Source organism: Nothoprocta perdicaria, unplaced genomic scaffold (assembly GCF_003342845.1).
Source record: "Nothoprocta perdicaria isolate Ctin4 unplaced genomic scaffold, notPer1 scaffold_230, whole genome shotgun sequence".
Lineage (NCBI taxonomy): Eukaryota > Metazoa > Chordata > Aves > Tinamiformes > Tinamidae > Nothoprocta > Nothoprocta perdicaria.
This window is the reverse complement of record NW_020455456.1, coordinates 540,724-562,345: the sequence shown is the minus strand read 5'-3', so window position 1 is coordinate 562,345 and position 21,622 is coordinate 540,724. Positions and strand designations below refer to the sequence as shown.

At 42.0% G+C, this 21,622-nt stretch overlaps 1 protein-coding gene across 1 annotated transcript; it reads left to right on the top strand.

Annotated features, from left to right (window-relative positions):
- The first annotated feature begins 592 nt into the window (after positions 1-592).
- Positions 593-17,423, top strand: HAS2 (hyaluronan synthase 2). Its single transcript, XM_026039497.1, has 4 exons — positions 593-1,163; positions 8,401-9,027; positions 13,754-13,855; positions 15,898-17,423. Exons 2-4 carry the CDS (start codon positions 8,401-8,403, stop codon positions 16,825-16,827), a joined length of 1,659 nt encoding a protein of 552 aa, XP_025895282.1. The 5' UTR covers positions 593-1,163; the 3' UTR covers positions 16,828-17,423.
- Positions 17,424-21,622: the final 4,199 nt, after the last annotated feature.

Genomic DNA, 21,622 nt, shown 5'->3' with positions numbered 1-21,622 from the left:
AATGCGAATTTCCGACTCTTAAAGTATTTAATGTGTTTTCGGGCTTGTTTTAATGCAGCTAATATAGGTGTCAACACCAATAGGTGCTTGTTTGGGTATTTGATGTAAAAAATGTTTCCGAGAGTGAAAGAGTAAAGCAGGGTTGGAAACAGCAAAGTTCATCCATTCATAGAGGCAATTCCCCTATTAATAAAAACCAGCAGCAGCAAAAGCTGTCCCAGCTGAATAGTGGCTGTGGGAGGGACAAGTCCCAAAGCCCAAGCCCGCAGATGCGGGGAGTGGGGAGACGGGAAAGTGGGGGGTTTCTCCTAAGTGAGGGACCCGACGAGGAAATCAGGTGGTGGCAACATGTGTGTATTGCAATTCTTTGTAAAATTTGCAGCTTAGCTAATTGAATTCATGCCGCTGAATTGGTCCTTGGCTGAGCTCATTTGGGCAGGGTGTGTTTTTTTTTTTTTTTTTTTTTTTTTTTTCTTTCCCTCCTTACAGGAGTTCCCTCCCTCCTCCTTCCCATCCTCCGCCTATTAAAACAACTCAAGTCTCACTTGTTAAAAGACCCCATAACGTGGAGGAGGCAGAAAAGCAGCAGCAGCAGGAAAGGAAAAGACGTCTGGAAAATATTACCCGTTTGCTGCTGCTGCTGAGAAACCTCATTGAAACAGTTCCTTGGTCAGCAAGGCATCACCAAAGAGACTTTATCTGATGCCGAACATCTCAAACTTTCAGACGCTGCCTTGCAACTTCTCCAGGCTCCTGGCTAGCCGGGTTTGAAATAAGATCTTCAGCTTCAGCCACGAGAAACTAGCACATAATTTATTACTTTTAACTTTTTTAATTATTATTATTTTTTGAAACGAACAAAAAAGACTCTATAAATTTGAGTTAGAGAAGCAGTGAGAGAAAAAATAAGTTATATTAGGGAATACACGTGGAGAAAAATGAATAGGACTGATTTGCCTTAAGTCTTTTTTTTTCATTTTTTTATTATTATTGTATTTTTTTTTTTTTTTTTTTTGTAATTTCTGAGTGTCTCAGTAAGTGTCTGAAAAGTGCGATTTATCTTTTACCTCAAACTTGGAAACTGTTCAGCGGGAGCAGCGGTACGTGAGACCACACAGCTGGCTGAAGCCCCTCTATGACCAAAGGACAGAAAGACAAACAAGGTGGGTGATTTACGCTTAAATTCCCGTCCCCCGTCCTCCACCCCGCTACCACCACGGCAGAAGCCCCTCTCCCCTCGTCCCACTATTCGGGGGAGAAAGCTGAAATAGACCCCCGAAGCAGAGCGGGGTCCTGGGGGGAGTCTCCTGCCCTCTCTACCTTACATCTATTTTAGCAATAAGCGGGGCACGGATGGGTTTTGCAGCTTTCCCTCCACCCCTTTCGAGCGCGGCCCGCTTCGCGTGCTGCCGCTGCCTGTAAYTGCGAAAATAAATCAGAGCGAAGCAGAAATGGGGCAGCAGGTCGGGAAGCCCTTCCCGGCGCCCCGCGGAGCGAGGTGAGCGCGGCTGCCGCCCAGGTCGCGTCTCCCTCGCCGCCCGCCCTGGCGCCGCGCGCGGGCCGCGGGTTCGAGTCCCGCCTGGGCGAGAGGCTGCGCGGCGTGGGCGGAGCTCCGCGGGGGGAGGGGGCGGCGCGCTGAGGGCTGCGGGGCGGGGAAGCTCAGACCCCCATTTCCGACGGGGGGGGGGGGGGGGGGGGGCGCGGAGCGGGGGATGCCCCTGCGCGGGGAAAGCTGCGCGGGGCGCGCTCCCACCCACGTGGCAGCGCGGGGGAACCCCCCCGAGGCCCCGCCCCCTTCCCTCTGTGACGCAGCGCCGCCTCGTCTCCCATTGGCTGCGGCCGCTGGGCCGGGGGTTCCCCCGAGGAGCGCGCGCAGCGCGTCCCGCGGGAGCGGAGGGAGCCCCGGACGAGCGCGCGCCCGTCTCCTGCCTCCTGCCCCTCCCTGGGGCTCCAAGTGGCTCCTCCAGCCCATGCGCTGCCTACCTAGGCCAAGCAAGGAGTGGGCTAATTTAATTACAAGCTCCTAACTAACAAGCAGTGAAAATCAATAAACATTTACTATTATATTAATGGCAAAAGCTTGCCTGGACTTCATAATCAGCAGCCAGAAAACATTTCTCAGCTCGATTTTTTTTATACACCTTAGTCCAAACCTTAAACCTCTGGGCAAATATGATCTAATTCTTTCTTCTTTTCTCTTTCATATATATATATAGTGTATATATATATTTTTTTTTTATGGGGGGCGTAATTTGGCAACTAATATATCACTGTCTCCATTAGACACATATCACAACATCACAGAATGGTTGAGGTTGGAAGGGACCTCCAGAGATCATCTAGTCCAACCTCCCTGCTAAATWCTTTAGCAATCAATTTGTTAGGAAGTCCTTATCGCTTACACAAACCTACAAGGGGCTTGGGAATTTTAGGGGAAATGTGTGCTGAGTAGGCAGGAGTTTCCTGATTTGCTGATCAAAGTCTGTAAATGCAGACATAGTTTGCCATCACTATCAATGCTACATTATCCAGTTATTTTAAACCTAACTCCAGAGTTAATTTTAGTTTTATGTAAGCCCTTTCCAGAAGATCAATAGCATGCAAAAATCTGGAAGTGATAAATAGCCAAAAGCACCAGATACAGTAATTCTGCTACAGTAAAGATGTACAGATGTAACATAACTTTTCAGTTTCCTCTCTGCAGGCTGTAAACTAGAAGAGGGAGTCTGGACAGCTATTTTAATCTTGTAATGAATGTGTACCTGGAATCATTTGTACTTCAAAGATAAATGATTTATTTTGCTGCCAAAATGAGGCTAAAGGTACCTAAATATTGGATGAAAATTCATAACTCTGAGATGCTGTTTGTGTATGTGTGAAGTGCAGGTGTGTAAGGCCACATGCAGTGTGTGCACACACATATGGACTCCCACGTGCACGCTCACACATGCACTCAAACACATCCATATCATTTTTATCATGAGCACTCCAGAAATAACTGCTTTGTAAAGCAAGTTTGATTTCTTATGCTTTCACTACAGGGCTTCAAGATAAATGATACCCTGATTTCTCTCTTCAACTTAAGTACACACTTATCTTTAATGACTTGCATGCTTTGCTCAGTCCAAAGTCTTGGTTACTAAGATTAGGAGGACCATGACTGGTAGTCTCTTAAGATATTAGCTCCCATAGAAGCATGCAAAAATGAGTCATTTCCAAAAGATCTGAGCAGATCTATTGGCAACACAGATTTTTTAGACATGGCTGATGCCCAGATCTCATTGCGTTGGGTTTGTTTCGCATTGGCATTCCAGTCGGAATCAGGAGTGTGCAATGAAGGAAATGCTTCACTTGTCCCTTCTCACCATGCTCTGGTTTGTGTTGCAAAGTGTTCATTGGGCACGTGACCTGACTGAAAGTAAATGCAAAGTATATTGTAGGAGCACACCCAAAGCTCTTCAGGCATTAATGGGTATTCAGTCCATGCTGTCTGATTAGGCTTAGCTCAGCGTGAGCTCTGAAAAAGGGGTTCAGAGTGAAGAAGTGCTGAGATGGAGGAGACAAAATAAGTAGTACCTTTGCAATTGAACCTTGGCTGTTGTTTCCCAGTCAAATATTGCCATTTGCAGTACAATGTGCTTTTAAAATATGTTTAGACCTTGGAATTAATAAGAGATATTTTCTTCTAAACAATTTTCCAAATTGTTACTTTCTATGCATGAGCTTCCTATGTCTCCCTGCAGTAATTTTTGATATTCCTGGGGAAAAACTAGACAGCAGTACTGCATAGCAGTGCGTTTGAGCATTATACATGAGGGACTTCTTAAACAGATGATGCAGTGAGCTGCACGCCATATGTTGTGAGCAAACCTAGCTTCAGCTTGACCTCTCGTTAGCCACTGGTTCCAAGTCCTGCACTAGCACACGCAGGAGACACCCTGATTGCTTTGCTTAGTCCTCGAGCAGCTGCGCAACCGCTGGCACAGAATAAATTRCCAGATTGCAGATGATGTTGCTGTGTTCAGACCCCATTCCAGATATGTTTTATGGATATATATTTTCCTCTCTTCTGTTTATTATAACAAATCAAATCTTTGCTCTCTTCGTCTTCTGACTTTTTCAAGATCAGAGAGGCATCAAAGCTGACTAATAACCATATGGCCACTATCTAATTGTGAAGGAAAGAGAAAAGCAGTACTTTGTTCTGGAAGTCAGCAGACTTCTTGGCCGAGCAAAGGCCTTGCTTAAGCAAGGACTTAAAAACCTGCTGAACTGCAGTGATGTATCTAGGCCTTGTGAAAATTAGATCTAGATTAAATATTTCCCAGAGAATAGGGAGAATGCAAGTATGACATTTTTTTTTATAAAATTCCAGGTTAATAAAGAGCTGGCAGATACATGTAATGTACCTACAGCAACTGAAGGGTTACCTCCAACAACTGAAGCTGTTCCTCCTTTCCCAGGCTAAGCATTGCTTTAGATTACAAATCAGTGCATGCAAAAATATACTTGCTTTTTAGCTTTGCCTGTTGTTAACACTAATGTAGAGCATGGTCTCCTTCATCACAAATGTAACAGGAAAACCCTACTTTTTTTGTAGCTTTATCAGGACAAGTGTAACAGGAAAACCTTACTTTTTGTGTAGCTTTATCAGGATGCTGAGCGGGATGCAAACACTACGGATGAGTCTCTACAAACACTCATCTTGTGTGTATAAACCTCGACCCTACCTGCTGGAGTCAACACTAGAGCTCATATTGGCTTCAGCACTGTGGTGTTAGATGAGAGGGTCCCCACGAAGGACTGAGGTGCCCTGGCCATGCAAGAAAAATTAAGGCTCCCAGTACAATGTATGGGGGACATGGGCACCTCCAAAAAGAATCTGACACATGTGGTGCCATGAGCAGACCAGTATGTGATGAGCAGCTGCCTGGAGTTAATTCCTAATCACTCGAAAYCTTAGTCTTATAACCCCCTCAAAAGGTGCTTCAGGGCTGATGCGGGGCAGTGGATCCCCTGACTTCTTTCTGAGCTAACTGGTGTCCAYTCTAAGAAAGGGAAGCACACTGCAGGTACCAACATTGTCTTCCTATTTTATAGAACCAGTTAAAAACTTGTCCAGAAAATGGAAGACCCAAGTCAGAGACAGAGTGAGGCATGTTTTAACCTCTCACTGACCTTTTTGGCAGGATCTCTGTTCTTYTCTTTCAGCGTAGCAAAAGGTCCTTGTGTATATAAAATGTATATATAAAAATGCTCTGGACCTGRTTTTGTTGATCCAGGGAAATGGAACAGGGCTGGCTACAGCTCTTCTTTCTCCAGGGCACTTAATTTCTAGCCTCTGCAGAGCTGGTCTGTAATTTATTTATTTATTTAAGATCACACTATGGTGTATCTATAGCACCTCCATGCCAATCAGCCAGCTGTTCAGTGGGCCTACAGTGCTGGTAACTTCGAATATCAGCATTTACAGTTTGTGGAAAGGAATTTTACTCGCACTTAAAAAGAGTAACTACCAAGGAAGTGACTGAAAAACGTCTGTGGTTGCAAAAGTTAATGTGGGTTCCTGTCCTTCACCAAACAACTTATTTGTGACTTATGTCTTGACTCAGCCTGGCATTATTTTAGGCTTGAAGTGCCCATAGCACAGTACAGTGCATATAGCACAGCAGGAAACATTGTACTGTTTCTCTTATAATACTTGATTCTAGGTTTAGGTGATAAGTTCAGGAAAATTTTAATTGATATCTGACTAAGGATATCAGAAAATTTTAATTGATGGCTGACTAAGGATATCATGTTACACCTTATTAGACCAAACTAAATATTCATAGCAGCACTGTCTRGTCTTAAAATCGGCAGTGTAGCTATTCTCTATCCTCAGGGCTATTATTTGACTCAGCACTTCTTTTTTAGCCCTAGACTTGTACAAACATCATTTTCCTTTATTTTTTTGGCTGTGTTACTGGAGAAGGATGGAGAGGTTTTGGCTGTTTTATCATTGAACAGTTTCAGGCTGACAAAAATCAGTTTAGCTGGGCAACTCAATAGCTCACATGCTCAAGTGGAGAATATTGAGCAACTTTTTCCAGACTTTGCCTGAAATTCAGTCAGTTGAAAGACTATGCATAAAACCTTCAGCTTYATATACAAAGGGGAAAATTTCTTTGATGAAAGCCAGGAATTTAGATCAAAACACAGTTTATTTTCCCAGAGTTAACAGTTAAAGGATAGAAGGAGAGGAGAGGAGAAAAGGCTATTTTTATTACGAACAGATATCAATATCTTGATCCTCATTTTGAGGAGGGCATTTGAGGATCTAATGACAAGATCAGAGAAAGTCACTTCTTGTTTTTCTTTCTGTGAGGAAGCACTTCATAGGAAGAAAAAACCCAACATTAAATTAATATAAGAAGCAACTTGGAGCAATATATAGTTAGTCAAATGTGGACCCTCCAGATCTTAATCTAAATCCTGTGAGCCCTACCCATACAAGTAGTCCATTGATTTCAGTGGTGTAATTCTTAATGTAGGCAGACTTGAGCCCCTCCTCACTACTAGAAATTTTCTATTTCTGGCAAGAGAAGAGAAGTAGTGGATCCAAAACGAGAAAGCATAGTACAACCACACCATTAATGAAACATTTACCTTGATGTTTGTGACCATCTGCTTACCTGTGGGATTAATAAGCACCCAGGCTATTTGACTTCAAGGCAATCTGGAGGCGATCCGTTATTTAATCTGTTTTTMTAAAGCTGATCTATTTTGGGCACTGTGTTCTAATTCACCTATAACTGTGGTCATAAAATCTGTCTTTCATTAGGCTTCTCCGGGACCCCTATTGTGAAAGGCTTTTAGACAGGACAGATCAAGGAAGGTCCCTTTTGCTGCTGGGTGACTACAGCACCTGTTGGAGCCCAGCCCTAAGTATTCAAGGAAGTCCTAGAGAGAGAGTCCAATTTCTTTAACCGTATCTCCAAATATATATTTAAGAGGCTTCCTCCTCTCTTGAAATTTAAGACCCTAAACAGCTAGTGGAAAAAGCATAATCTTCATAACCCCAGACTTTATAATCGCCTGGTTTATTTTCATTTTGTAATTGGTTCGATGTTGAAATTTTCTTTCCCAAGCCTGAAACTTTTCAGACAGATTGTAATTGCTGATAGCGAGCTTGGAGCTCGCTAATATTTTTTTCCGAGTATTTCACAAGAAAGAGTTAAAGGCATATATGATGTAAGGAAGTGGTGTTCCAGCTTTAGATTTGGCCAACAGATGGTGAAACAAACTTGGTCAGGAAAAAAAGCAAGATGATAGCAGCAGGCAAAATATGAACAGCAGCAAGAAAACACAAATATTACGTCTGTTACTCTGAGATGCCCTAATTCAGCAGAATATTAAATCATGTGCTTCAGTTTCACTGAGCTAAGATCATGTGCTTGTTGGGTTAGCCTTAAAGAGGCCTCACCCACTTTATGTTCCTAATGTCAAATATCTCCATTGACAAAAACCATTGTCATTAACTTTCTGTAGTTATGAGAAAGCTATTGCATAAAATAGCTAATATGATTGCCAAAAAAMCCATCATCTGAATAATATATTCTGCCTGTCTGCCTCCCTTCATGTGTATCCATCATTTGTTTCTGRGCTATCAGTGCTGCCTCTATCCTAGTTAAGCTCCCATAACCTAGAGCTTAGGTTTGAAGAATTTAAAGACAAATAATCTAAGCATGCAAAAGGTGTCAGAATCAGATGATATTGTAATGAATTTTGGAGTCCAGGATGAAGCTTTGGCTCTGTTAAATTAATAGACGCTTTTGCCACAGACTTAATCTCAGTCCAGCTTTAGCCATGCACACACATGCTCACACATGCATATATCTGTATACACAAATGTATGAATAATGCATTTTTGCAGTGGTATTGAGAAGACCTTTTCAAGCAGATGCCTGATTATATAAATACAAATTATAAATATAGTCAGACATCTGTTTAACAAATTATAAATACATTCAGACATCTGTTTTAAGAATGTCTTTCCAATATTTTTGCAAACATAACTAAGTGACAGAAGTGATTCAGGGCTGGGTGCAGTCATGACATGGATGGGGGAGGGACAGGCTGCCCAGACACTCAGCTGTTCCTCTTGCCTGTGACCGTATGAAGCGAGTGGTGGCCCAAAGGCCCCCGCTCTCCACCACCCGCCCCTRCTCTGGATAGTATGACAGCATGTCTCATTCAGCAAGCCCAGACCTCCAAAATAAGATCCTGACACACACGGYATCTCTTGAGAGGGTATTACAATTAGTAGTACATACCCCTGGTACTCTAAGGTGTATTTGAGCCCTACTTTACACAGAGGAAAGGGTCCTTGCGCTAATTGTGTCCATGCTTCTGTTGCAGATGTATTGTGAGAGGTTTATTTGTATCCTGAGAATACTTGGAACCACGCTCTTTGGGGTGTCCCTCCTGCTCGGCATCACCGCTGCTTACATTGTTGGCTACCAGTTCATCCAAACGGACAATTACTATTTCTCCTTTGGACTCTATGGTGCTATCCTGGCATCACATCTCATCATCCAAAGCCTGTTTGCCTTCCTAGAGCACAGGAAAATGAAGCGGTCGCTAGAGACTCCAATCAAGCTGAACAAAACAGTTGCCCTTTGTATTGCTGCCTATCAAGAAGATCCTGACTACTTAAGAAAATGTTTACTTTCTGTGAAAAGATTGACCTACCCTGGAATTAAAGTTGTTATGGTCATTGATGGGAACTCAGAAGATGACGTTTACATGATGGACATTTTTACGGAAATCATGGGTAGGGACAAATCTGCCACTTATGTCTGGAAGAATAACTTCCATGACAAAGGTCCRGGTGAGACAGACGAGTCTCACAGAGAGAGCATGCAGCATGTGTCTCAGCTGGTCCTGTCCAACAAAAGTGTTTGCATCATGCAGAAATGGGGCGGAAAAAGAGAAGTTATGTACACAGCATTCAAAGCACTGGGCAGAAGCGTGGATTATGTACAGGTACGTATTAAAGCGCCAGGTCAGTGCCAATTCAAACACACTTTGAAAGAAAGCAGCTTTTGTATATTTTGAGCAGCTTGTTAGAGGCCATCCTACACCCTGATGAACACAGTGCTCCTTTCAGTCTGCTTGGAAACAGCTTGACCGTTAAAAGTGTATTTTGCTACTTTCTAAAAAGGCCAACCTATCTGTGAATATGTTAAATTTGTGCACCAGCTACCAGAGAAAAGTAGTAAGAATGAGTGAAGCAGTAGTAAGAAAGGAGTGAAATACTCCCTSCTCCCTTACCAAAATGGTTTTGCTTCAAATAAGGCCAATAGTCTCCTAAAATTCCTTTCGCTAGTTATGTAAGTGAAGATTTGAGGTAACTTCTTATTTCGTGAGGATATTAGCAAAACTTGTATGCAAGCAGGCAGTAAAGTATTTGATGGAGCTAGGGAATATCTCCAAGCAGTCATAGAGTCTGTAAAAAGATGGTCATATTTCAAAGTCTTCAAAGACTTTATGGACTATTCCATAAAAGAGTCAATGTGCAGCCTTGAAAGAAAGATATCTTCAGCTAAAACCTGAAGGAGCWTTTGCTTCATCACTTACAGCTGCATTACCTCACTCACCACGACTTGGCCTTTAGAGCCCTTATGACACTCCTCACTTAAAAATGAGTTAGGCTAGGTCATCTCTCCCTGTCTCTAGAGCAGCAGAGATGCATTTCTTTCCAGCTGCCTTGGATTCTATGAAATATTTTCTTTTTTTTTTTTTTTGCCTTACACCTGGAAGCATTCCTTGCTCCTGAGAACAGTTCTGCTGACTTCAGGGAATAGAGGACTTATTTAGAGGAAGGCTTATAGAATCAGGGCCTTTATCTGGATCCTGAGAATCACTACTCGACCGTCAAGACCAGCAAGGCTCTTTTGACTGATCCCTCAGAATATGAGGTGGTCGTCTTAATAAGTCAGATTGACCGRTTGATCTTAGAGCTCCTCGCTCTGCTCCATCTTTAGCACTTCCCTGATCTGGTGCGAGGTGCCCTCTATGGGTATCCCACCAACAGTGGGACATGGTGTGGTCCCACCACTGTGCAGACCTACATGTCTACAGCATGGATGGCTTGGGGGAAAGGCTGCCAGGTTGCTGGTCTCAGAGCGGTAAGCTCTCCAAAGACAAGAGAAGCTGAAACTGAATTGCTCCTGGGAAGTGGTCTATTATCAGAGTTTCTGGTGTAAGAGAAAGATTTACAACTTGTCCACTTCCAAAATTCAAAGTGATTTATTCTCTGAAAACAATGGACTTAAGTTCTCCATTGTCTTCGCTTYAGTTTTGTGTTGTGAGGAAGTGTGATGGGTATAAAAATGCTGCCATTCTGCATTGCCCTGGTTTTATAGTCACTTTGCATAGGAGTATCAAATTGCAGAGAGAGAAAGCAGAGAAAAAGTTTAATTGCAGTATTCCTTCCTTAATCCTGCTCAACCCAGAAAAAAAGTGTTTCTACTTTAACAGGCATATCCTAAACTGAAAAAATAGGATATATTTTATAGATTTTTTTTTTTTTTAATCTATTAACACTTCTGACCTGACTCAAARGTCCTGATGAATGTTTCAGGAACTGTAATGCCACTGTATGGTAGCCACCAAATACTGCATCAATGATCAATGTCAAAGTCACAGCTACGGTCACATCTATACTATAAATGCAGCATCCTGGTGGTCCTGGTTACTACAAGGTGATGATGCAACGCAGTTAAGACATCATTTTATGAATGAATGAAAGTCAAGGTTTTCCAAATGATTCTTTGGGTGGACCCTGAGTAAACTATTTAAAACCAGTCTGACTTTTTTAAGGGCTGAACAATCTTCATTGATGAACAAGCACTTAAAAAGTGGATCAGTAAGCATTACTGCCAACTTCTGAAGATGCTGACTTCCCAGTTCTTAAAACTTGCTTAAAGTTTGTGAATAGAAAATCATAAGCAGTCAGGTCAATATATATCAATGAGATGCTGAACATTAAAGGGTCTTGTTAAATAACTGAAACCACCATGAAGGCTTTACCTGCTTCATGAAGGAGGTTAAGAGAGTGCAAGTGATTAATTAGTGCAGTTAAACTGGCAGACCATATTCTGATGATTCTGATGATTCTGATGATTCTGATGATTCTGATGATGAGTGATGACACTCATTTGTCTTTGGCATTAAACTATCCTGTACTGTCAGTAGGATCCTGAGTGATAGCTGTGTGCAAACACCAAGCTGTTTTGGGGCATAAAGACCCTAGGGACAGTATTATTCCCACCAGACATGGGGGTCTGCATCTAAGGAAGTCACCCTGGGCTCTTCTTGCAGTCAGCACAAAGCTAGTTGAAGCAGTCAGTAGAATTCAGGATGTTGTTCATCCCAGTATAAAACAGAAAAGTCTGTGACCCAGGACAGAAAACTCTAGGTCTCTCAGACCTTACGTGAATTATGACAAATTGTCCATGGGGCAGTGCAGGACCAGCCCTCACTGTGCACACCTTGGTGTTTTATTAGGACTTCTAAGTATTTGCCTTTTTGTGGAAATGTCTTCCTTTCACCTGGAAAAACCTCCCTGAGATGGAAAATGAGAGCTTGGTCTGGTTTGCACCAGAAGCCCRCACATGTCCACAGTGCTGATATGCCTGGGACACACGCTGGTAATCTGTAAATAAATCCAGTGTGTTCAGGATTCCTCATGCTGTATTAGTAGTGTTGCTCACGTGCAGGTTTTTCCTGCTAGCAATAAACACATGCAATGTGCTGGGAGGTCGCTTGCCTGCATGAAGTTACAGGGATGCTAAAGAGCTGGGGACAGGGCTGATCCCACTGGATCATCAGCCCTGATCCTGTGGATCAGCCCCTTCTCACATACGCAGTAGAAATAGTGATATATATGACACCAGTGATGCATATGACACCAGTGCTCTCTGCCTGAGGCCAGGGTACCCAGCAAATTACAGAGGTGCCATGAGAAGCAAACTGAGACAAATCCATCCAGGAAGCCCCAGACAGCTAGATACACAGGGCATCCTTTCTTCTCTTCAGCAGAATTGCTTTGCTCCSTTTTTATCACTAAGTGCTGTCACTGATGACAGCTTTCTACTATAGCTGGAATGACATGTTGGCCAGGTTACAAAGGTCCTTCTTGAGCTGGAGGCTGTTAAGGAGAGGAGCTGGATGCTTGAAGTTAGCAGGAGCTAGGGATGCTTGTGGCTTTTCTCCTGACAGAAATATGAGAGCTTTCATCAGCTTCCTCCTCTCACCCCCCTCCGAGTACACTTGGAAAGGAAGCATTTTGGCAGATATTCAACTACATCCCAAGCTATGAAGCCTGATTATCCTGGGTAACCTCCCCACATGAATCTGGCCCATAGCGAAGTCTGTGGGCTTCTTCGTGCCCCTAAAAGCTCTCTTCCTCCTTCAGGAAATTCATTCCAAATCAGGAATGAATCCCCTGGAGTAAGGGGATTTAGGCTAAATTAAAAGGTTGGCGGAAGGGACATCAGAATTAGGATTCCTGATCAGAAGCCTCATCCAGATCTGACTTAATAGGCGACTCATTCAGAGCTACTGACTTTTGCCACTGCCATCCCCATCTGAAATCACAGGAATGCAACGTGTGGATAGAATGGAATCAGCAGTAGAATTTATGGTCAGGATCCAGCCAGTTAAAGGGGCGTTTCTGGGGCAGCCTCCCTTGCTAGAGTCTCTGGGCGCCTGAGAAATGAGTTCACAGGCGACTGCAGCACCGCTTCCCGCAGCAGCTGCAGCCGGGAGGCGTTTCGAGCAGCCTGCAGCCCATGCCATTAGCCTTGAGCAAATTAAAGCCATGCCAACTGCCTCGCAGCCCGGCCAGCCTGTCCGAACCCTCCCCCTACTCTCCGGGGGAAAACTAGCTCCTAATGTACACAGTATTTAGTTGACTGGGAGGGTTTGTGCGGCTGAAACGCCTTGTGTGTGTCATCTATTTCTGCTCCGGCCTCGTGGAACATTGCACTCAGGGGCTTGCTCCTTCTGGCCCTGCTTTCATACTTTTGAGTAAGAATGCCAGAAGAATATACTAAATAATTTCTATATATCAAATGTCACATCTCTGCACTACTAATAACACACCATGCAGCTAAAATTAAAAAAGAGTTTGCCCTGGAATCTAAAATACACATTTTATACAAATTGCTAAAGCCTTTTGTGAGTTGGAGAACTATTAGGTTTCTTTCCAGTCTCCTAGCTGACTTATTCTTTTTTCAAACAAGCGTCTGGAATTTAACTTTCTCCTTTCCGATTATGGGAGTGGGAAACATTCTCCTTCCCGTTTATGGCTATAAGCATTCAGCCAGCAGCAGGAAACCCCATATGAAGGGTCATCAGGAATCTGCAGTGCACCCACAAACACACTCTTGCTCTGCTGTAGATTCTTAGTGCCCTATCTTTGACAGCATCTCTCATATTTAAAGATGACAATTAAATATGCCAATAAAACAAATCCAGTTAATACAGGAAAGAGAATTATTTATGTGCATCGCTCTGACAAGATTCTCTTTCATTCAGCACTGCTCCTGTTGCTTGATACAAATGATCTTCACCTGAAGCATTGATGCAGATTCCAAAAGGAGGTTTAATTGCATTTAATAGGCATATTGACTCTCTACTGTTACTCATAGGATTTTATTTTTCCTGCTTAACCCATTTTTGCCTTGTTCTGTCTTACCTTTAGGTCTGTGATTCAGATACAATGCTTGATCCAGCCTCATCAGTGGAAATGGTAAAGGTTTTGGAAGAAGATCCAATGGTTGGAGGAGTTGGAGGTGATGTGCAGGTGAGTACAAGGAATTGTAGATTAACAGGGGGGGTTCAACAGTAAATATTTATGCTGAAATACTTGTCCCTGCAAGGCATTAATGGAGTTGAATATACTTGGATATAGAGGAACAGAGAAGTTCTTTCGAGACCCTTTTTATCTGTTAGTTAGAATCCTTTATTCTCAGGTGCAAGCACTGCATTGCATGTGTTAGAAAGCAGACAAGTACAATTCTCGCTAGTTTATGAAAAAAAAAGTGAGGCACTGGGATTGTTAGGACTTTGTGGCATCTTTGAGACTCTGGATATAACTATTCACCCACGGTACAAAAAAAAATTTGTAGGRCATTAGGAAACTGAAAATAGGTCTCTCAAAACCAAGTCCAGCACTCCAAGCACTTTAATTATGTCACTATTAGCAGCCAAGATTTTTATGAATAAAAGCCTTTTTGAAATCCAGTGCATCACACACTCTATGTATGATTGAATTTCCTCTGCATTTCTGTCAGGCATGACAATGGAAAGTCCCAAAGTCAGTCCAGATCCACTTTTGTTAGGATTTCTAGCATTGCATAGTTTTTGACAGCTGCAGCATTCCTGTTCATTCCTTTTGAAATATTTGCTTGTACTGCAATTTGTAGTGAAATATGGAGAAATGCTATGAACATTTCCAATGGCTTTTGGATTTGTCCCTTGTAATCATTGGGGCTTTTATGTGAGATGGAGAAGAAAAGGCCATCTATATGGACAAGCATTTGCTACTTACTGTAGCAGTCAAAAATATTTCAGTCATGTATCTCTTGATTCTAGAAATTAAGTTTCCCAGAGAAGCCTGAATATCTTTGCAGATCTGGGCTGACTGCAAACCAGGTATCACATTTACCTCACATGGGAGAACAAATGCAGAGAGGTTGTGCAGGTTCATCTGCGAAGGTGGATAGTTCACAAGCACCTGCACAGAAAGACGGGAAGGACATGAGTGTTCTGAGAGGAATGTAGGCAGAATGAAAGGTCTGCTTCTTTCTCTTTCCCAATTCAGTTGCCAGTGTACAACAAATAATAAACTGGAATGGGGCTTGAATCCCTCCATAAGTCCCGGGACTTCTAAAACTTTTCGAAATTAAGCTGAAACGGGGAAAAATGAGTCCTAAGACTTCCAGCATATTGGCCTGACAGAAATCAGGATCTCTGGAGTAAAARACCATACACTTTTCCTAGGTGTAGGGTTTTTCTTTTTTTCCCTAGTTCTAAAAGGCTTTCCCTGGAAATCTCTGCACTGAGAAGATACTTGGCATCTTGTGCAGTGCTGGTGTGGCCACCTTCTTACACGTTTCCTTGCTGTATCCCCCAGCACAGGTGGATGCTGAGAATATGCCAGTGAAAATAGTGACTGGGAAAGCAGCACACTCTCTTACCTCCATTTAGCATTGGATCCCTTAGACAATATCTATGTAGCTCTGAGCTTTTGGTAAGCTTTGGGGCATCTAGGAAAGATGGAGCCCATTATGTGGGCTGAAGCATGAATCTACTGTAGGTGCGACAGCTAGACACAGTCTTGGCTATGGATACTTGGAGCACACCTACTACCTCATAGCAAARCATGTCTTGGGACAACATAACAGGGCTGATATTTCACAGACAAATCACACCAAGCTGTTTCTTAGAGGACCTAATATCAGTCCAGGGACATCTAGGGCAAACATTATGCTTACTGAAATTTTAGAAAAGAGATCATGCAATCTCCCTCACTTAACTGGGGATGAAGAAAAAGGAAGAATGAATTAGGAAGGAAGCTTTTGGTGGAGAGGAGGAAAGGTTGAGAGAAAAGATAGAACAGCCTTTTGATAGAGCAGACTCTTCTAAGACTTCACCTTGTCCTTCTTATCAGTGTCCTGCACTGTATAGATAATGCCTAGATTTGTCAGGTGTTATGCATCTGTGCAAGGTTTCCCCTACATTTTGGTTAATGGTACTCTAGCCTTTTCAAATTCCTTTTAGATCCAGTGTGCCTATTTTCTTTCTCAAGGGCTCGTTTAAATTGAAACCTTCTTTTATTTGCAGATTTTGAACAAATACGATTCCTGGATCTCCTTTCTGAGCAGCGTGAGATACTGGATGGCGTTTAACATAGAAAGAGCCTGCCAGTCCTATTTTGGCTGCGTGCAGTGCATCAGTGGACCTCTGGGGATGTACAGAAACTCATTACTCCATGAATTTGTGGAAGACTGGTACAATCAAGAATTTATGGGCTCCCAGTGCAGCTTTGGAGATGACAGGCATCTAACTAACCGAGTGCTAAGCCTGGGCTATGCAACAAAGTACACAGCTAGATCCAAGTGCCTTACCGAAACACCGATAGAGTATCTCAGGTGGCTGAATCAGCAGACCCGCTGGAGTAAATCATACTTTAGAGAGTGGCTTTATAATGCAATGTGGTTCCACAAGCATCATTTGTGGATGACTTATGAAGCTGTAATCACTGGATTCTTTCCTTTCTTCCTTATTGCTACAGTCATTCAGCTCTTCTACAGGGGAAAAATCTGGAACATCCTCCTTTTCTTGTTGACAGTTCAGTTAGTGGGCCTAWTAAAGTCTTCCTTTGCCAGCTTCCTTAGGGGGAACATTGTCATGGTTTTCATGTCRCTCTACTCAGTGTTGTACATGTCAAGTTTACTGCCAGCAAAGATGTTTGCCATTGCCACGATAAACAAAGCAGGGTGGGGCACGTCAGGAAGAAAAACCATTGTAGTCAATTTTATAGGACTCATCCCAGTCTCCATTTGGTTTACAATCCTCCTAGGTGGAGTAATTTTCACTATCTACAAGGAATCCAAAAAGCCATTTTCTGAGTCGAAGCAGACAGTTCTCATCATTGGCACGATACTCTATGCATGTTACTGGGTAATGCTTTTGACTTTGTACTTGGTTCTTATCACCAAATGTGGCAGGCGGAAGAAAGAGCAACACTATGACATGGTGCTAGACGTATGATGTTTCCGTGGGAAGTTACCCAGAGCATTTTCAAGCAACTCAACGACCTTATAGTATTCGTGGCATCAGATGAATGTTGCCAAGGGAAATGGATCATTGCTGCTGGGAATAGGACATTTGTATTCCTCTGGGTTCATTTTCATCCTGCCAAAGTGAGAAAACACAAACGATAAAAATGATTTTTTGTTTCCAAGGGGGAATGAGGCAAACCACACAGATTCGACCTGTTCGCAAGAAAATGGGACGACTTCTTTGTTTATGCACTTTTTAATTGTGCATATGCCTGACAGTGTTACGTTCTATATACCTCACTGGTCATGCTTATGTGTGTGGACAGGAAGGAAAGGAGTTCAGAGAATCAAGCAAAGGATCTTAAAACCCCTTGCAACCTAATTTATGAACTTCTCTTTTTTGTTTTTTTTTATAGTTGTGTTTATAGGAAGGGTCTTTTGTGTTAGGCTGCCAAATGCAATGCCAAAGGTAAATTTTCAGAAGCCATTGGCTATGCTGTATTTTTATATTATTGTATTATTTGTTGTGTGTATTTTTAAGACAACTTTTTTTTAAATCACATATTTTATATTTTACTTATCTGCCAAAAAGCTGCCTCCCCAAYGTTTTTGTTCTTTATCCTTTTAAAATAGGTTTTGAAAAAAATCACWTTTTTTTCCTAAAAAAATATGCTGATTTGATACTGTTCATAATAGAATAAAATGTTTCTCTGCATCTTTACAACTGATGAATGGTTATTTCTGTGAAAATTTATTTAAATGTGCGCTTTGAAGATGTTTATTAGGAAAGGCTCAACATTTCCAGTTTTTGAATATAATCATATCTGTGCATACAAAAAGGCCAAAGGGGTAGATATGTGCAATTTGGGGTTTTGTTTTGCTTGGATAACATTGTAAAAGGGAATTTCACTTCTCTGCTAAGTGCATGCCATCTCTGCCATGCACCGTTGCCATGCAGGAAGCCTCAATGCCACTGCAGTTCATAGCAAAGGTCTCATTGATTTTATATTTGACTCAATGAGTCAAATTCTCTGGTATGCAGAAATAYTGGTCACCCAGAACGGCTATTGACTTCCCTGATGGTTACAGTTCCTCATAATCTGTGGGTACCAAGCAGATAGTCCAGATTTTTGAGATAAAAAAATTAACATGGAAGGAAAAATGTCAAAACCTTCGACATGTGAGTGTCTTACAATAAAACTACTACACTGCCCTTCAGGGAGTTTACAGTCACAGTAATCATCAGCTTCTCTGACATCTAGAATAATGCAGACCCCTACACTGAGTCCAAWAATTTGTGTTCGACTAAAGCATATCTACCAGAAAAGAAGCCAATTTTTAATCAGAAAACTGCAAGTGACAGCAAATCCACCACTTCCTTGATGCCTAATCATAAGTCTAGGACATTTGTTTTGGACTATGGGTTTGAGAAATGGTATTCAGCACAAAATTCTGCAGTCTTTCACCAGCCAAAGGAATGTGGCACTGAGCCCTGATATACATACAAGCAAAGAGCAACAGAATGCCAGCTGCATACAGATATATGCCCTTTTTAGATTCTGGTATTAAAAGCACTGTGGTAAAGCAGAAATCAGCATACGATGCTTAAAGAACTTAGAAGCATTTTCAGCTTCTCTTTTTTTTTTATGCAGACATGAATAGATTCTGCTGTAGAGTGAACTGGACACACACTACCTTATTTGTCTGATTATCTTGAGGTATATGGTTGCTTGAAAGTCATACTAATATTATGTTAATGATCGGAGAGTTGATTCATGTTGGTTACAAAGTAAAACAGTATTAAAAACAAGCAAAAGAAACAGTAAATTTTTTAAAAAAAACTTGACTATGCTTTTTAACTATTTATGATGTGTAAGTTAAAGCTTGGGTTAACATTCAAATGTCAAATAAATCCTCTCATTCTATAAAAAGATTGAATTAATTGCCTGTATTTATTCTAGCAATTATTCAATGTACTTTCAGTATAGGTTGTATAGTATAATTGTTACTTTCATAAATAAAATATTTTTGATAAGATTATGACTAAATCATGTTGTTTCTGGTCAGCACTTCTGCACTGGAGCCATAAAAATACACAGTTTGGAAGGTGCTGTTAGACTCTCACCTGCCGGATTTCCAAATAGAAACTTGGCAACATGCAGCTGAGCACCTGCTCTGCATCCTGATGGGAAGCATAGGTCGGTCTGAGCTCTAGAGATGTTACGTGAACTGAGAGCCCCAAATCTCCCCCACTGCATTTCTTTTTGGTGCCTTGAGAGCACCGCATTTGGGTAGCGCACCATCTCCACCAGCCTTTCACAGTGACTGCTAAATTAGTTTGATCAAATCCCTTCCATCCTCTGTTTCTCCRCTTCCTAATCTATAAAGCAGGAATAATGGGGAGGCAGAGGAGACCATGTATCTGGCCTTCTAGTGCTCCACATTAGTGATATGCCTCAAGCCTGCTTAGCACGGGAAGAGTGAAGTGACATCATATATCTTTTTCTGTTGGGTGCAATGGGTCAGCAGTGAATGACACGGGGACAGAACGACATCTCTGACAACTCAGACCAGCACTAGCTCATCACAGCACAGGTCCATGGTGCAGTTTCTCAGCAGGTGTTAAACCACATCTGGATGCTGTGACCTTCTGGGGACCCGTCAGTAGAACAAAGGCAAGGATAAACTGGAGGAAGTCCACCTGATGGCCCGGTGCTGGTCAGGGCTGGAGCCCTTGCCCCATGAGGAGGGCCTGAGTGAATTGGKCTGATTCAGCAGAAGTGGCTGAGTGCCAGCAAGTACAGGGAGGTTATCAAGAAGATGGGACCAGGCTCCTTATGATGGTTCCTGGTGTGAGGACAAGAGGCAACAGGCACTGAAGGAAATGAGAGGCTCAAATTTGACATCAGGAGAAACTTCTCCGCAAGGATAGTCCCATAAGGATTCAGGTTGCTCTGAGAGACTGTGCAGTCAGCATCCTGGAAGGGTTTTTCAAACCTCAGCCTCATGGTTGCCCCAAGTTCCCTTTCCATCCAAATTCTCCTGTGGTCCTTTCTGAAGTAGAGATGAGCAATGTGCTCTTAATGACAGCTCGCACCAGCTGTGAAGCCCACTCCCTTGTCTGTTGCTCATGTGTCCTTCCTGGTTGTAGGAGGCCTAGCAGATGGCACCTTCCCTCCCTGTGCCTCTGTGTCCGCTTCCGCAACAGCAGGAAGGCTGCTCGGAATCACTCATTTTGTGTATGCTGCTGGATGAGAAAGATTTCAGTAGAAAAGCAGACCACAAAAGCATTTTCTTAGAAAAACTGAATTCTTTAAAAACATACTCTGTTTTTTTTTTTTWAAAAAAAAAGCTTACAAAAAATCTGTTCATTTTCATGTCAAAACATATTTCCTCATATTTCCAACAAATCTGGATTCTTGCAAAAAATAAAATAGATTTTTGTGTTTTTAACTAGTACCAAATATAATTCTGTGAGATGTCTATCAGAAAAATCTGTACTTTAATCAAATCACAGCTATGTTTCAGTTGCTTTTGATAGACAGTTGGTGCTGGACACTGTAAGAAAACCTGAGAAAAGTATAAGACTAAATAAAAATAAAAAAAAAAATCCCCCAAAAATCCAACAAATATAACCCATTTCTAGAATGGAGCAATTCAAATTCAAGAGCATCTGTTTTCAGAGACCAGGTGTGAAGCAAAACCCGAGAGAATCAGAAGGGCAGCACAGASGAGGAAGCCCTCCTGTTCTGCTGCTAATAGGCTTTGGTTTGGCCAAGAATCAGGATTCTTTCAGTGGTGAAAGCATGAATATTTAGCAGAACTTTTCTATGTGGAGGAAAAAATCCTGTGAGACACATACTGCCAAACATTCCCCAATGCCCAAGCTGTTGCAAATCACTCTGTTATGTATTCTGAATTTTAGTATTATCTAGAGATAAAATGGTAAAGAGGAGATAAAATGTAGTGCCAGAGTTGCTGATAAGATTTGACATTACTGAGCCTGTGCTGCAAAAACTGCTTTTTTTTTGCAAAAGCTCCAGAGTTTTCTCCACAATTTCACCTGGCTAGGACCTGTATTCTGCAACAGTTCTGTCATCARTGATTCTTTTGCCTGGTTATTGTTATAGGCAACTGAATACACGCTTGATCTTGTCTTCTTTAAAACCATCACYACGGAGACTTGTTGTCAGCTTATGCTGGAGATAGGAGGAGGGGAAGTGGTTTGCTAATGCTCTGACCTGCCCTCTGGGTGTGCAGGTCTTGCAAGGAGATTCAGCGTTTGGGTGTAAAGCTTGTGGTGCTTGATTCCAGCCAAGGGAAGTTCAAATAAAACCTAAAAGGGGTATCCACGTAGCTCTTACCATGAATATGTTCCAGAGTTTAATGCAAACAAGGTATGTGAATTCAGCCGAATCACATTAAAAAAAAAAAAAAAAAAAAAAAAGTATGACCATGGAGGTCTCTTTGAACACTGTTATCCATTAAAATCTCTCTCAAAGGTAAAAGTTAAACAGATATATGCCAGGTTTACATTAATATAAGAGCATATGCACTGTGAAAGCTTTGTCTACACAAGCATATCTGATATAACCCAAATCTTAGGGATTTTATTTATTGCAGTATAAAGGTTATTCTGTTTGGTTTGATTCTTATTTCTTTGGGAATTAGGCCTATAGTTAAACTGGAACTGCTGTTTATTAGCCTGAACAAAGGAGAAAGCTGCACTTAAACTGCGATAATAAATTGGTTTAATTAAACCGGCACAGAAACATGACACTTCT